The 17781-nt window shown below is 40.8% G+C and overlaps 1 protein-coding gene across 1 annotated transcript; it reads right to left on the bottom strand.

Annotated features, from left to right (window-relative positions):
* Positions 1-837: 837 nt before the first annotated feature.
* bco2l (beta-carotene 15, 15-dioxygenase 2, like) lies at positions 838-13929 on the bottom strand. Its single transcript, XM_010876886.3, has 13 exons — positions 13846-13929; positions 10395-10452; positions 8872-9043; positions 8544-8755; positions 7855-7970; positions 7436-7538; positions 5020-5157; positions 4579-4739; positions 4165-4335; positions 3061-3198; positions 1997-2179; positions 1329-1439; positions 838-1225 (listed from the first exon to the last, which is right to left on the bottom strand). The coding sequence occupies exons 2-13, from the start codon at positions 10420-10422 to the stop codon at positions 1109-1111; spliced, it is 1650 nt and encodes a 549-aa protein (XP_010875188.1). The 5' UTR covers positions 10423-10452; positions 13846-13929; the 3' UTR covers positions 838-1108.
* Between the last annotated feature and the right edge of the window lie 3852 nt (positions 13930-17781).

The raw sequence follows: 17781 nt of genomic DNA, 5'->3' as shown, positions 1-17781 counted from the left end.
AATAAGGCATAATTTTAATTAACCCACTGCTGTTATTTCCAGCAGTGGGCTAATACCTTATTTGAAGACATTCCATTTGAGTGACCTTTGAATCATGGCCTAAAGCTTTCACTTAACTTAATGTGTCAAATCTTAAACAATTTAAAGTAAAATACATACAAAATGAAAAGACGCCCACCTAAAATATAACTTCTCCTCCAGACATGAGCACAACAACATCAATCTATATTATCAGGCAGGTAACAATAGATATTACTGCTGTACCCTGACTAAATGCAGGAGAGTGGCTAGAAATCATACAGTGGGGTTTCATAACGGGCAAATAATTATTTTTTACATCATATTTACAGACTACAGCATTTGTTTCATCATTGAATGACTTATGCATCAAGTCCAAACATGCAAAAAAACAAACAGCTGGCTGAAATAATACCAAAGCTCTGTAGCATCCTGGGAAGATGAACTTTCAATGTGACCTTCATTTGGCTCTCATTGGTGGCTATTGAATGCTGAAAGCCATTTGTTTTTCCAGCATTTGGGACGATGTCCATTTTATATTACATTACTTAAACTAAAATTTAATTTCCTGTGAGGCATTTTCATGTATTGTAAGTGCAGCTCACAGCGATGGGAGTATAGTATTTCCAATGTGTAAATGTTAGGAAACACTTTGAAGATCGGATATTAAACAAATAAAGCTAATTTCACTTCAGAGCCTGAGATGACTTCTTGTAATTTGCTGTAGAGAAAATGTGTTTTTTATCAAATACAGGATTTCAGCAACTGGCCCTTCTCAAACAGTTATTCAGAATTATTCTGAAAATAGTGCTACAAAAGTACAATGTATTCTTTAATCAATTGTTACTATTATTATTATGATTATGATGATTATAGAAATCCAGCCCAGTCGCTAAATAGGAAGCAAAAAAATGAAAGAAGAATCCGCACGAGTCTCAGCCCTAAGAAAAAAAAGGGACATGGCTCTACTGGAAAGGATCCAAGAGTACTGCACTAGTTAGAGATGTTATCTGACTACCATCAGAAGAGCAATTCATGGATGTACAGTAGCAATTTCATAAGCAGAAAGCAGATTGTGACATTAGCATTTTCAGCCCATTTCATTGAACACTCCATGAGTTCCAAATGGAATGTTGACTGGAACCTCAGCCCGGCCAAGCTCTGTGAAGGTCTTTGCATCCAGAACTAGCAAGAAAGTGCTTTTCTCCTGGAAACAGAAATGTTGGAGAGGTGTGTTACATTTTCAGTCAAATAGAATTGAGAAATGGTGAATATACATGTTCTTGTTTTTGAAAATATTTGTTGTTTACCATTCTGGGTGTGATAATGACAGACATGACCACACCATCATCCTCCTCTGTTGCATTCGGTGCAGGAACAAACACTGGTTCAGAAGGAAACAGACCAGGCTGACGCCATGCCTGCACAAAGAAAATGCCAACAGGCTAAGCTGTGTTCATAACTGGGGTGTGGGTAATTACCATAGACAGTATGACTGAGAAAAATCCACTGTAAGGTGCCTCCAGCTGCACATTTACAGTGGGAAACTCATGTCAAGTCAATACAAAAATATTTGTTTCTGACATTGATGACATCAAGCAGAAGCAGAAGGCCTCCAAGTATAATGGGTGTGAAGATAAAGCCTGAGAACAGACATTAACCTTCACACTAACCTGAGGTCATCTACTAAAATATGTCAAATGCTGTAAAAAAATCCTGAGTCAAGTGACCTGTGAAGTTGTTGAAGGTGGCCATCCCTCTGCTACATTGCTACAACCTACATAAAGTAAATTTCTTGTCCAAAAAACATCCATTGTTGAATTGTTTTTGCAGTCAGTGTAAAATAAATTCAATTTATTTTTTCTTTTATCAAACCCCCATAGGAAGAGCAACATTTCTCTTCTTTTCAGAGGTGTTTCAGAAATTACATTTCAGTTGTGATCTCCCCTGGCTTTTGATTACTGAAACAAATAAAAACCTTAAGTTTCTTGGTCTCTAGGTCCATCTTCAGCAGGGAGTCACTGAACAAATGTCCAAAGCCACATGCATAAAAGTAGCGGTACTTAAGTGCATTGTAGTGGGCATAGTTGATTTGTGGGAACTCCAGACCACCAAACTGGAGTAGCTCTTTGTCGTAGAGCTCCTCGTGTACACAGAGAACCTGCAGCACACATTTAAGAGAGAAAGACGTTACAGGTAACCATGCCAACAAACAGTGTTTCGCCTATGTGTCATTTACAGAATAATTAGTTAGCGTTGCTGGTTAAATTACATTTGTGCTTGAGTGCCGTGCTTCCCCAATCTTATAGTTCTATGCACAGGTCTTAAGTCGTGCATCAAATTGAAGCCATTCATCTGAGCACTAATAAAGACTGTCTAACAGTCTTTATTAGTAAACACAACAAAACATGATCACAATAAAAGGTAACAAAAAACTTGTTGTGTTGCCAATAATAACCTATGTCCCTGCCAATAATATCTACTGTAAATCATCTGTTTCAAAGTGTTTGTGGTCATTGTTGTGCAAAAAGGAAAAGGTTTGCCTCCCAGTCATTTCATGAAAATACAGCATGATCAATGACAATGGGGCTTATATTTCTCAGCAATCCTAATTCCGTTGATTCCATAGATCCATGGTCCTCAGACCATGACTGAGCCCTCAGGCATCAATGTACCGCATTCCTAGTCTTGTTCTGACTGGCATGTTGGTGAACCAAACATTCCAAATGAGGACTCATTGTTTAACACTTTCTGTTCCACGCTTTATGATCTTTCGCATACAGCGATCTCTTCGCCTTGTTGCATTTCAGCAATAACAATTTCTTAGCTGCAACATGCAAATTAACTCGTACTGCCCAGATTAATAGCTTAAAACAATTTGCTCAGATGGCCTAAGACTTTTGTAAGTACTGCAGTTTGGAGAAAAAAAAAACACTGGTATAAACATTCAAATAAAACATCAACAGCAGAAAACAACCATGCAAAAACAAGCATACATTTTGAGTCGTCACAGTCAAGTAAATGAGTTGTAGTAATACACACCTCTCCACGCCCAGTCTTGACCGCAGTTGCTTGACAGAAAGGCATGGTAACAAGGTTTTGGTTACTGGGTGTGTCATCAGTCACTGTCAGAGGTAGTACATATCTCCGCGGAAGGTTTCTGCACATGGAGTTATAAAACTGACATAGCAAAAAAAAAAAACAGAAACATTAACCATTGTATCACACCTATGAAACAGATGCAATATCAAGAACAAATTTTTTAAACAAAACTATTTGCCTGGAACTCATTATTCTGCCCATATTTGTCTGCAGAAGACACATAACCTAAATTTGCTATTCAGGGTCTTAAAACTCTTGATGTCATAATATTCTGTTATCACTGAGCAAAATAGTTTTTTAGCAAAGTTACCATAGCTGATTGGGCAATTACTCAGGCACTGGGGATTTAAATTATGCAATGACTGTGGAGACTGTCAATAATCATTTAGGCAGTGGGGAAGCATCAGAGTTACTTTGTTTTCATTGTTTTATATTTTTTGTCTTAATTGTAATGATCTTATTTACTGGTCAATCGTCAGCTCTCCCCTGGTCAATCGTCAGCTCTCCCCTGGTCAATCGTCAGCTCTCCCCTGGTCAATCATCAGCCCTCCCCTGGTCAATCGTCAGCCCTCCCCTGGTCAATCATCAGCTCTCCCCTGGTCAATCATCAGCTCTCCCCTGGTCAATCATCAGCCCTCCCCTGGTCAATCATCAGCCCTCCCCTGGTCAATCATCAGCCCTCCCCTGGTCAATCGTCAGCTCTCCCCTGGTCAATCATCAGCTCTCCCCTGGTCAATCATCAGCCCTCCCCTGGTCAATCATCAGCCCTCCCCTGGTCAATCGTCAGCTCTCCCCTGGTCAATCATCAGCTCTCCCCTGGTCAATCATCAGCTCTCCCCTGGTCAATCATCAGCCCTCCCCTGGTCAATTGTCAGCCCTCCCCTGGTCAATCATCAGCTCTCCCCTGGTCAATCGTCAGCCCTCCCCTGGTCAATCGTCAGCCCTCCCCTGGTCAATCGTCAGCCCTCCCCTGGTCAATTGTCAGCTCTCCACTTCGGCTGTGTTTTTCTGTGTTTGTGTGAACTTTGTGTTGTACCAACAGACCTTGTCCATCTCCTCTCCTGGAGCCCTGCGGAGGTTCTCTAGTGTGAAGTCACCAATGACTTCCCCATTGTCCCCACAGCACATATCCATGACAAGGAACCCTCTGTCCTCATAGGAGTTTATCTGGTGAAGTGTGAACATGGCTGGGGTGCGGTACTTCACCTTACTTTGCTGTAGGATGAAACGGATGAAAGAAAATGTTTAGGCATTTTTTAAAAAACAAGCAGATCTTTTATGATTGACTGGTCCTTGAAGACAGATCGTTTTTATAAGTTAGGGATATTCTCAGAAAATCTCTATCACTCTGATAAATACACTGATATAATACGTAATCTACCAGTACCAATAAAGCAGTGCTTTGGGAAATTTCTTTCACAATTACAATGTAACATGAAGACTGTGGGTAGCAAATACCTCGCCTGTGTGTCTATCCACCACATGGAAGATGGTGTCGTACTGTGGTTCCCAGGTCATGACCTTGTGGAAGCTCTTGCCTTGGATCCTGAACATCATAAACTTGAGCAGGTCCAGCTTTATTGGCTGCTCTATGAACACCACATAGTTCTCTGACATGGCTGCCATTGTACACAACACACACGCAGACAGAGAGAGGTAAAGCTTAATTAATTATGTGTAGCAAACAAATACTGACCTACGACCTACGGCGAACTTTATATGCACTGCAAGTTATATTTTATAACCAAATCTAAGTTTTCAATTCTAAATTACAGTACATTTGGGTCTGTAAAAAGCAGCAAAAGTATTTTTTACAGACAGACTCTATTGTGAGGAAAGAAATAAGCATTAGAAAATATCATGGTGGAGGGTGAGTGAAGAAAATGGATGGATACTGACCAAAGCTGTGAAAATAGGATGGTTTCCTGGAGTCAGAGGCTGGGATGGAACAGAGGACCTGAGCTCCACTCAAATCAGCCTTGTCCTCCCGTTCTCCCTTATCAGGCGGAGGCACACGGATAATGTTGTAGAAAAAGCCTGGCTTTAGACATGGTAATGGATCAGTAAATATACATTGCCAGTCAACATTTCACGACCTCAGAGCTAAAAGATCATTGGGTTCATGTTAATTTGAGAGTAGCATGGCAGCTCGGTGGCATGTATTCCTTCCCAATGTAGTCCCTTTTTCACGTCATTCCTGTGATTTTGTGGTGTCCAATCCATGGTTATGGCCTATTCTTGGCAAGTTAGGGTCAAATATTGCAGCATATGTCCTCCAAAACATCTTGTCAAGCTATTCTTCTTCTTATCACTCTGCATTAACTTCCAAAAAAAGTCCAGATGCAACTTACTTGGCGGAGAGCACTCCTCATACCACAAGAGAACTTGCAGGTGCTCAAGCTGCCACAAGGGGTCACTAGAGTGTGCCATAGCAAGATAACCCTGTCAGACATCTCTCTCCCAACTGAGATGGTAATGAGATGAGTTGCTACGCAATTTGCAGAACTCCCAGACACAGTCAGTGGCAGGTACATTTCTCGATTTTACAGTGGGGCAAAAAAGTAGTCAGCCACCAATTGTACAATTTCTCCCACTTAAAAAGATGAGAGAGGCCAGTAATTTTCATCATAGGTACACTTCAACTATGAGAGACAAAATCATATTGTAGGATTTTTAATGAATTCATTGGTAAATTCCTCTGTAAAATAAGTATTTGGTCACCTACAAACAAGCAAGATTTCTGGCTCTCACCGACCTGTAACTTCTTCTTTAAGACAATCCTCTGTCCTCCGCTCGTTACCTGTATTAATGGCACCTGTTTGAACTTGTTATCAGTTTAAAAGACACCTGTCCACAACCTCAAACAGTCGCACTCTAAACTCCACTATGGCCAAGACCAAAGAGCTGTCAAAAGACACCAGAAACAAAATTGTAGACCTGCACCAGGCTGGGAAGGCTGAATCTGCAGTAGGTAAGCAGCTTGGTGTGAAGAAATCAACTGTGGGAGCAATTCTAAGAAAATGGAAGACATACAAGACCACTGATAATCTCCCTCGATCCGGGGCTCCACGCAAGATCTCACCCCATGAGGTCAAAATGATCACAAGAACGGTGAGCAAAAATCCCAGAACCACACGGGGGGACCTAGTGAATGACCTGCAGAGAGCTGGGACCAAAGTAACAAAGGCTACCATCAGTAACACACTACACCGACAGGGACACAAATCCTGCAGTGCCAGACTGCTTAAGCCAGTACATGTCCAGGCCCATCTGAGGTTTGCTAGAGAGCATTTGGATGGTCCAGAAGAGGATTGGGAGAATGTCATATTGTCAGATGAAACCAAAATAGAACTTTTTGGTAAAAACTCAACCCGTCATGTTTGGAGGAGAAAGAATGCTGAGTTGCATTCAAAGAACACCATACCTACTGTGAAGCATGGGGGTGGAAACATCATGCTTTGGGGAAGTTTTTCTGCAAAGGGACCAGGACGACTGATCCATGTAAAGGAAATAATGGATGGGGCCATGTATCGTGAGATTTTGAGTGAAAACCTCCTTCCACCATCAGCAAGGGCATTGAAGATGAAACGTGGCTGGGTCTTTCAGCATGACAATGATCCCAAACACACCGCCCGGGCAACGAAGGAGTGAAGCATTTCAAGGTCCTGGAGTGGCCTACCCAGTCACCAGATCTCAACCCCATAGAAAATCTTTGGAGGGTGTTGAAAGTCTGTGTTGCCCAGCAACAGACCCAAAACATCACTGCTCTAGAGGAGATCTGCATGGAGGAATAGGCCAAAATACCAGCAACAGTGTGTTAAAACTTTATGAAGACTTACAGAAAATGTTTGACCTCTGTCATTGCCAACAAAGGGTATATAACAAAGTATTGAGATTAACTTTTGTCATTGACTTGACATAACTTACCAATAAAATCTTAAAGAATCCTACAATGTGATTTTCTGGAATGTTTTCCTAATTTTGTCTCTCATAGTTGAAGTGTGCCTATGATGAAAATTACAGGCCTCTCTCATTTTTTTGAGTGGGGGAACTTGCACAATTGGTGGCTGACTAAACACTTTTTTGCCCCACTGTACATGACAGTACACTCACTTTAACATAAGGGTTTGGTCAAAGCAAGTACGGTGTAATAGCACAACACAATAGAATATATGTTACAAAAGTAAATGCATACATAACCGTACCGATTTAACAATTTGTTAATAAATTAATTCATCGATTTATAGTAGTAGCAGTGGCAATAATACTAGCAGCAGCAGTTGTAAAAGGTAGTAGAGATGAGAAGATGACATACCCTGCCTTCCATAGGAGTTGCCCATATTGTATGAGGCCCCTTCCCGGTCATAATGAGGATGGGCTGTGGCTGAGTTTACTGCTATGTATTGAGTCCAGTCCACCTATGAAAATAAGGAACTATTTCATCATCATCATCGTCACTGCTGTGAGCAAGAGCTAAATCAAGGTAGAAGGCAGGAGAGTATATTCCTTCTGGTGCATAAGTGTTCTGGTATAGACATCCTAGTTAAGCGAGCAGTATGATAAGAACCAGAATGACGGATGTGATGCAGGGTCATAATAATCAGAAATTGCATGTGATGAAATTTGGAATAAAAACAAGGTAACATTTAAATGCAGTCCCAGTCAAATGTCTGGACACCCGTTCTGTATCCATTTTGTTATAAAAAGGATTGGAAACCCCTCTCATAGCTGTACCTTCTCCTTGGTCTCTAGACTCTGTGGATCCACCCGCCGCATGTAGTTGGTCTCAGTACTAACGTAATAGTCTCCCTTGTACTTCACAAAGTTCACACTGGCATTGTCTGTGGCTTCTGTTTTAGCGTCACGAGACATCAGAAAAGGAGAATAAACCAGACAGAAAATAAACAACAAATGTGTTGAAAGCCCACATGTAAACCCTGCACCATCCTGAACACTACCAACACTCCACCACTTTTCAGTTGTTTTTTATGTTGTAAATACAGGACACAATTTTACATGTATTTTACAGAGCTGGAAAGAAACGCTATCTGAATTTGCTGTGTGCAAGCAGTCTAACTGCTCAGGCAGCCCAGGCAATAATGGCCTTTCTGGATCTCTAAACATTCCTGCATTCAAAGAAACATGCACTGGCCTTCAAACATGACATCCAGGTCCCTTTATTATGTATCATAAAAACAGGGTCTGCGAGCAACACAGCATATGCAGTCAATGGCCCTCACTTCTGCTGCTAGGCACCCAGACACCATTTACACAGTCAGTCCAGTTCTGATATTCATTTTCTAATTGGTCACATTTCAGAGATGATCTGATGGCCGAAAGATCGATCAGTGGAAACAAAATGTTACATTTGGGCTGCCTGTGTAAACGCTGCCACAGGCAGACACCACTGTCAATACACTTACGTGGAACCTTGAAGCGGGAAAAGAATCGAGCAAAGAGGTTCTTGCAGGGGTCAGGCATGGCAATGGTTCCAAACTCAGACACCACGATGCGGTTTTTCTGTAAATTGGTCACGTAGGAGTCACTGCGCAGGAAGCGGCTGCTGTAGGTCACCTCGCCGTCACGGATGTAAAAGCGGTGCATCAAGGCCATGCCATCGAACCAGTGGTTGAAGCTGAGGACAGAGACAAATTTGATAGTTGTACTCCGAATACAAATGTCTTTATGACCGTGTGTGTGTGTATGAATGCATGTCTGTGTATTGTGTGTGCGTGTATCAGTATAAATTACTTGTCTTTGCCAAACTCAAACTTTCCAGGCCCATTCCGCAAGAAGCTTCCATGGATCCAGCATGGGATTTTCCCAATGGTCACCGTGGTGATGGGTTCTGGGGTCTCCTCAACAGACTGCACCAGGGGGGCAATAGTCTCCAGCCCCATGGCCAAGGGGCACTTGTTGGATGCTGCCATGGGGAGAGAAGAAAATCCTTGATGCCTTGATGCCTAAAATCCCAGCTTTTCCGTCTAATTTATGGAATGTTTGAATTTTTGGAGAAATACAGTAAAAAAAGACAGTAGATTGACAAGGCATCCAGTCGGTGCATACACTGAGAGTTTGGTCTCGCCTGTTCATTATGACATTTCATCGACTACACCATCTTGGTCTCAGATAATGTTGCCTGATTTTACAATGTACAGTACATGCAACACACGAATGTTGCCTGCGCTGCCAGATTTTATAATGCAAAATATGTGTATTGGATTGAAATGTAAGTAATCAAGCAGATGCTCTTATGCAAAGCAATTTACCGTTGTGAGTGCACACATTTCCACACCTTTTCTTCCTAGTCCTCAGTTGGAATCAGACAGACAACCCTAGTTTTGCAAGCGCCGTATCAACTGACCATATCAACTGACCATATCAACTGACCATATCAACTGACCTCATTCTCAGGCTATTGTGTACAGCACGTGCGAGCCTGGCACAAGAAACATTCAGGGCCAGTTTTGTAGACACAGATTTAGCTTAGTCTAGGACTGAAAAAACAAGCTCAATGGAGTTTTCTTTTTTAGCCCTTTACAAGGCTAATTCCGTGTCTGTGAAATGACCCTTAAAGTTGGCCTTGATTAACCATATTATTCAATGGAAGGGACTTCTCGGAAAACAGTATTTGTTATCTTTTCCTATTAGTGAATCATAGCTCCAAATGGAGCAGTGTTTCAGACAATTCATTATATAAAGCAATGCTTGTAGACTACATCCAGTCAAAACTAAGCAAGACACTTTAGTTGGCCACCTAATAACCTACAACACTAGATGCAATTTTCCAGTAAGTCATCTAGTTACTGTAGTAGCAACAAGTTTTAGTGAAGCAAAAACTGCCCTGATCTGCTGTGAGTTAGTGCAGTGTCTATCAAGACAGTTCAGCTGCATTGTAAGCTCTGCTTTCCCACAGCCACGTTGTAGCATTGAAATTGGTGCTTGCACAACAAACCTGGGGTGTTTTCAGAACTCAGAGAGGCTTACATGATTGATAGACTAAGCCTTTTTAGCCAATCCTACTGGAAATGTCTCACAAAGTTCTTATTGACTGGTGAAGACCACGTTTGATGGACTGTTCCACCAGACCTTCCGCAAATTTGGGCGGAAGTGTCTGGGAATGAGATTACTTATCAGCTAATCACATTATGTTAAAGCTTTCTGGTGCCTGGCTGCACAGTAAATGACGTGGCACCGAACCATCGATTGATACGTTCAGTGTCTGAGCCGCACAACGTGACGCCTCTTAGATTATACGTATCCAATGACCTTACCAGTGTCTCTGCTGAAGGTGCTGCTCATTGCTGGGGTGAAGTGTTTCTCTTGGATTTGCTAGAGATGACAGAGAAGAACCAACCTTTAGACTAAGGTTACCGAAGTCCCATGACCCAATCAGACACAATTGTATGATTCTGTACATTTAAATGGGATACCTTTTGGACCTGCATAAATCATTTTTTTATGGATACTATGTTTAATTGTTGAATAAGGAGACATTTGTCTGTACCAGTGCAATGTAGTTTCTACTGTATATTTGTATGTAGGTCAGGAGGCAGGGTGGTGACCAAGAACCTGATTGTCACTGACAGAACTTGAGAGTTCCTGAGTGGGGCACTCCACTAATCAGGCCTTTATAGTACAGTGGCCAGACAGAAGCCATTCATGAGTAAAATGCTCATGAAAGCCCTGCTAGGAGTTTGACAAAAGCCACCTAAAACCATGAGGAACAAGATTCTGTGGTCCGATGGAACCAAGATTGTACACTTCGGCCTGAATGCCGAGCGTCATGTATGGAGGAAGCCAGACACCAATAATTGCCTGGCCATTACCATTCCTATGATAAAGCATGGTGGTAACAGCATAATGCTTTGGGGATGTTTTTCAGTGGCAGGGGATGAAAGATTAGTCAGGATCAAGACAGATATGAGCGGAGCAAAGTACAGAACGTTTCTTCATGAAGATTTGCTCCAGCGCCCATTTTTCTGCCTGGAGATTGGGGGGTATTCCGTGTAGATTGATGAGAATAAATATCCATTCAATTCATTTTAGAAAAAGGCTGTAACGTAACAAAATGTGGAAAAAGTCAAAGGGTTTAAATACATTCTGAATGCACTGCATTGCATTTTTCAGAACAAATGAACATCTACTATTCAGATATTCTCAGAGTGACCTAAAATATTTGTACTGTTTACAGTAGCTCTTAAAAATGTTTCTGCACTTACTTGTATGACTACAGAAACTAAAGTAAAAATTGATCTAATCAGGAGTTTTTGCCACGTGATTATCAAAAACTATAGGATGTCAAAGTGAAAAATAAAATCTACAAACAAATTATTAAAAAATACAAAATAGAAAACATTTGATTGCATAAGTACTCACCCCCTATATTCAATATTTGATGGAGACCTCTTAGGCAGTGAAACAACCGACTGTATATAGTTTAGTCTTTACTAGCTTTGCACGTCTGCACACATGAATCCTACAACAACAGCCCATTCTTTGCAAAACAACCCAAGCTCTGTTAACTTGCATAGGGACATTTGGTGAACAGCACTTTTCAACTCCTCATATTCACAATTGGATTGAATTCTGGCCTTTGACTGAGCCACTACAGGACATTGATCTTTTTGTTTTTAGCGACTCCATTGTGACTTTGGCTGTATGTTTGGGGTCATTGTCCTGCTGGTAGATGAATCTGGTCCCAAGTCCCAGGTCTCTAGCGGACTTCATCAGGTTATCTTCCAGGATTTGTCTGTATTTTACAGCATGCATTTTTCCCTCAATCTTCACAAGATGTCTAGAGAGAAGCATATAAATATCATCATGCTGTCAACCCCATTTTTTGAGGTAGGAAAAGTGTTCTCAGGTTGATGTATGGTGTTGGGTTTGAGGCCAGAAAGCTCTATTTTGGTCCCATCAGATCATAGAATCGTCTTCCATTTGGACTCAGAGTCTCCCACATGCCTTCTAAAAAACGAACCAAAATTTGCTGAGAGCTTTTTTCCATAAAGACATTCTTTTTGCCACTCTTCCACAAAGGCCACTTTGGGAAACACCCAGACTATTGTTGCAGCATGTACAGTACTCCTAGCTCAGCCATGGAAAACTGTAACTCCTTTAGAGTTGTCATAGGCCTTTTGGTGTTTCTCTTGGATTTGACCTCGCCCTTTTCGCCCGGATACTCAGTTTTTGAGGACAGACTGTTCTTGGTAGATTCACAGTTGTTCCTTTCTCTCTCCATTTCTTAATAATGAACTGTACTTTGCTCTGAGGGATATTCAGGGCCTTGGAAATGTTTTTATATCCTACTCCTGATTGTTACTTTTGAAGAACCTTATTCCAGATTTGCTTTGAATGTCCTTTCATCTTTGTGATGTTGTTTTTGTACGGAATAATACTAACCAACAATGTCCCAGAAATTGGTATATTTTAATCTGAAATCATAAAACCCCATGATCGCACGAATCTGGACTAGAATCAACTAATAACATGACTGAAATCATTTTGATTTCATGTCAGAACACAATAAAATGTGGATCAGTCCAATGGGGGTGAATACGGTGTATTAGTCCAATGGGGGTGAATACTGTGGATTAGTCCAATGGGGGTGAATACTGTGGATTAGTCCAATGGGGGTGAATACTGTGGACTAATCCAATGAGGGTGAGTAATGTGGATTAGTCCAATGGGGGAGAATACACTGTATTATCAGCTTTTAAGTTAATATAAAAAGAATATACAAAAACCAAGAAAAAAAAAAAAATATATATATATATAATTGTGCAGAGATAATTACAAAATTCATGAAAATAAGAAGACACAGAGAATGTTTTGGTTTCCACACATTATCACTGAAGTTCCACAGAAAGAGGCTGGGAGTTTCACAGAGAGAAGCATATTTGGGATTTGCTACAATGGGACACAATCACAAGCTCAACTGGATGTAAAAAGTTGAGGAGAATAGGAGGTAAAAAGTACAACGAAACTCTGATAGGGGAGGTTGAAGGGTTTTCTGTGTTGGGTGGACAATAGGCGAGTATGCTTCAATAAGAACACTATGTGTTTATTGCTGAGGCAGCACAACAGTCCTCCTTTGTCATTTGTTTGAACCCACTGATGAATGGAAAATCTGTCAAGCTGAATAGCCAATGCGGGTAATGAGTCAAAAAGCCATGTTTCTGTGAAGCAGTGTACGTTTCAACAATAAAGGTATATGACCTATATATATATATGGGCAATATTCCACAACTAAGAGTTTTTCTTAGGCAAAATGCATTAATATACTTAATATGCTTAATATACCCCAAACCTCTGAGATATCTTATTGTTATTATAAACTGGTTACCAATGCTGTAACAACTGTAAAAAGTAATGTGATGTCAAACCTGTGATTTATAGCCTCATATAACACCGGTTTTAGCCAATCATCATTTAGAATTCTAAACACGCAATTTATAAGTCTGTGTATATCATCCTGTTAAAAGCAAAGACAGACATTGAGTTTGACAATCTTCTCATCTTCAAGTCGACCATACGTATGGAAGACAACTGAAATCAAATGATTGTCACTGAATTATTACTTTTGCTCAGTTCAGACAGCATACTGAATTGTGTTCATATCAGAATGTGATGTTAAGAGAAACAGACTGAAAGGTTTCCACCACCTAAACTGTGTGTGTTTGTAACTGTGTCCATGTGTTTGTGAGTGTGTTTGTTTGTACTTACCACTTGGTTTCATAGACGATGGGTAGGCCACAAAGAAAATCTGTTGTTCTGTCTGCTTCTACTTACATAGAAATGACATGAGATTTGAACAGTTTCGTGGGGAGGGGAGTGACTGTTAACCTTTGAGCCTGTCATTCTGCCTCTGACACACCCCCTCTCCCATAAAAACAACACACCGATTTGTTTTACGTAACTCAAGTACATGGATCAGACAGTTAAATAAATGCCTTGTGTATGCGCAGCACGGTAGGAGCAGCACGGTAGGAGCAGCACGGTCTTTTCTGAACGACGCATTTTCACTTTTGATCCACTAGTAGAGTTGCCAGTGAACTTTCGCTGAACCATTCACTGCCTTTTATGACTGTCATGTCATAGCAATTAGCAGGACGTTTGACAGTAAACAGTCTGTAACTGTATGAGAGGCTACACAGCCTATCTGGAGGAATAGTCAAGTCATAATCGAGTAAAAAAATATCACAAGCAAAACTTAATTTGAAACGCTTTGAGAAATGTGAAATAAATCAAGTGGGACGTCTGATACTGAACAGGCTACCATGCGAGTATTCAAATTTTTTAAATTGTGTGGCACTTTTGACAGAACTCTCGGAGGGGACATGACAAGAAAGAAAAATCTGATAACCTGGGGTTTTTATATTATTTATCTGTCTCACTGAGGTAAAGTCTCAGCTAAATTTCTGTCAGTTATACATTTTACTCCCTGTTTTCAGCTGCAATTCTGTCAGTTAAACTATAATCTAAAAAATGAACATCCTACCAAATGATTGAAATGTAAAAATGACCATCCTACAAGTTCTGGTTATTAAATGTTTAGAAAAGTGAGACAAATTTTTTCCAGTTGCAACTTTCAAGCAATATTTCTTAACAGGATACTCCTCTGATGGAAGATAAGCTATACGTTACATTTCAGAGAGTACATTCCTGAGAGAGGTGGCAGCTTTTTGCAGAAATCACATAATGGCTCAGCAGCTATCGTTTGGTATGAAACAAATGACATTTTGAGAGGCAAACAAAGATAATAAATGCCCCTCCGGGGTAATTCTGCGTGTCATTCCCCCAAGGATTATTGCACTTTTCACTATGACCTTTTCAGTCTGGCATGCCATCCAGGATGAGCTAGCTGATAAATGCTTGCAAAATGAACTGCTTAATATACTATCCATACACCATCGCTCAACAGTTTGGAGTCATGGATTCCTGAATAATAGATGCCAAACATGCACCACCTCCAGATGTTGAGGATGCGAGATGTTAAGGATGCGAGATGTTGAGGATGCGAGCTGTTAAGGATGTGAGCTGTTGGGGATGTGAGATGTTGAGGATGCGTGATGTTGAGGATGCGTGATGTTGAGGATGCGTGATGTTGAAGATACATGATGTTGAGGATGCGTGATGTTGAGGATGCGAGATGTTAAGGGATGCATGATGTTGAAGATACGTGATGTTGAGGATTTTGATGTTGAGGATGCGAGATGTTGAGGATGCGTGATTTTGAGGATGCATGATGTTGAGGATGCGAGATGTTAAGGATGTGAGATGTTGAGGATGCGAGCTGTTGAGGATGCGAGCTGTTGAGGATGCGAGATGTTAAGGATGCGAGACGTTAAGGATGCAAGCTGTTGGGGATGTGAGATGTTGAGGATGCGTGATGTTGAAGATACATGATGTTGAGGATGCATTAAGTTGAGGATGCGAGATGTTGAGGAATGCGTAATGTTGAGTATGCATGATGTTGAAGATACGTGATGTTGAGGATGCGTGATGTTGAGGATGCAGGATGTTGAAGATACGTGATGTTGAGGATGCGTGATGTTGAGGATGCCTGATGTTGAGGATGCGAGCTGTTCGGGATGTGTGATGTTGAGGATGCATGATGTTAAGGAAGCAAGCTGTTGGAGATGTGAGATGTTGAGGATGCGAGATGGTGAGGATGCGAGCTGTTGGGGATGTGAGATGTTGAGGATGCGAGATGTTAAGGATGCGAGCTGTTGGAGATGCAAGCTGTTGAGGATGTGAGCTGTTGTTATTAGCAAAACGGCATCCGGTTTTGATGGGGATTTGTGCATAGAGATGGTTAGAGGCAGAAGCGGAGCTTTAATGGTTACAATGGGTGCCCAACACTCATTTCTAAGATCGGACAATCTATTGGGGCATAACTTCAGATCTTGGTGGCTTGTTAGCAAAAGATCTGAGCTGTGGAAGATATAAAACTAAATAAACAAAACATAAAAATGAAATGTAGATATGTCTTTCCCCAAAGAGAATGGTATTAAAAATAACTATTATCTGCCCATATCTTTGATGTGGAAAATCAGGTAAAGATAGTAAGATTTTATCACGGTGGATTATTGTTTGGAGAAAACATCATGCCGTGCACATTGCTTTTGAACACATACCCCTTTTTAATGTAGTCTACAAATTTTCAACCTAATTGGTTGATCCTTCCTAATGACACATTTGGTAATGTGTTGTTCCCCCAGTTGGTCAGGTGGTCACAACTCAATAACAATAACAACTGTCTTACACAGTGATGGCCTCAAAAGCACTGACCATGCTGGAACAGACGCTATAACAGCACACACACAGAGGAGATGCTTTCCGTCTCTGTGCTCCTATGTCTTATGGATAGAGTGCTTCATCTAGTGGTTGACGGCTATATTGCATTTCCTTTTCCAGATAAGTTAAAGAACTTCATTCAGTTTAACCATAGGGATGAGTAAACTTGGCAACGTTGTAAGTCATTTTATCAATCTATGAATTGGTAACCGAGATATGGTACCCTTCTAGTCACGGTTGGTAACATACTGCTACATAAAGTCTGCTAACAAGTGCATTGTATGTCAGTGGCTCATACCCCAGACCTGGATGGAATTATTTAATTATCCTACAAAAAATTCAAGCCCCTACAAAATACCATCCAGTTAACTCATTCAGAATGTTCTAAATCCAACCTTTTGGGCACAATCTTTCTTTTATCCCCAGTGCCTACAAGTAGCCCTAACCCTAATCAAACTACACCAACCATATAGTAAGAAATGTTAAACACTATATTATTAGATGGCTTTTTTATGAATAAATAATGTTTAACACATCACATTAGAAACATGATGCCCAAATAATGTGTTCATAATAAGTAAACTGTTTATAAATGTTTAATAAGTGCGTGTACTCACATTTTTAAACGCACTCATTAACGTAGCCCCGTGGCTATGACCACATCACAGCCATGATTAAAATATAGAAAAAGATGGTCTCTAATGTATTATTGCTTAAAGATGCAGTCGACTCTCATGCTGTCGGTTGCATAAGTGCCGCTGACGAGAGAAAAATGGTCCGTTGTGTGTGTCTGTGTCGTGTAGGCTTATGTGCCCCGTGTCATCAAAACCACAACATTTCATGACTAAGTGAGGTGTAATAGTGTTCCTGCTTATCAAATATCACTACCATACAGCACATATAACATATTACAGATCCAGGCCAAAATGTGACGTTTGACAAAGAAGTTTTTTCTTTAAAAAGTCCCCAACTGGATATATTGATTACTGTTATGAGCCCCAGCAGGTAGTTAGATTAGGGCCGCTAATCTATACAAGTTAGGGAAGTATTTCTATGTTTTAAGTTAGACTTATGTAAGGGGAATTTTTTTTTACGTTCCAGCAGTAGACAGGGGCACCCACGTTTTCCCCTATTGTAGGTTTTTAATGTATTCAGGGCACCACTTTTTGTTTTTATTGAATATATTGATTGCAGTGCTGCTCGGTGGTTTGTGGCTGTCATCCCCGTTGTTTGTCTTTACCTTATGATTCTTTTTGGGGTGTCAGCGATGTCCCCGTAGCCTATGCTGTTGGGTTCGAGACCATTCCATTTATAAAAACACATTTGACCAGTAACAAAACGGATGCAAGATGGGGCCCCTGA

The sequence above is a fragment of the Esox lucius genome, chromosome 13 (assembly GCF_011004845.1).
Source record: "Esox lucius isolate fEsoLuc1 chromosome 13, fEsoLuc1.pri, whole genome shotgun sequence".
In the NCBI taxonomy this organism is placed as follows: Eukaryota; Metazoa; Chordata; class Actinopteri; order Esociformes; family Esocidae; genus Esox; species Esox lucius.
The sequence above is the reverse complement of the archived record's forward strand: the minus strand, read 5'-3'. Positions and strand labels throughout refer to the sequence as shown.

Bases quoted from the DNA above. Each gene is read 5' to 3' on its own strand.
- bco2l (XM_010876886.3), bottom strand. From the start codon at position 10,422: ATGAGCAGCACCTTCAGCAGAGACACTG. The intron at 8,756-8,871 runs GTAATTTATACT...CTCTGTCCTCAG, and splicing joins TTTGAGTTTGGCAAAGACAA to CTTCAACCACTGGTTCGATG. The intron at 5,158-7,435 runs GTATGTCATCTT...GTCTAAAGCCAG, and splicing joins CAACTCCTATGGAAGGCAGG to GCTTTTTCTACAACATTATC.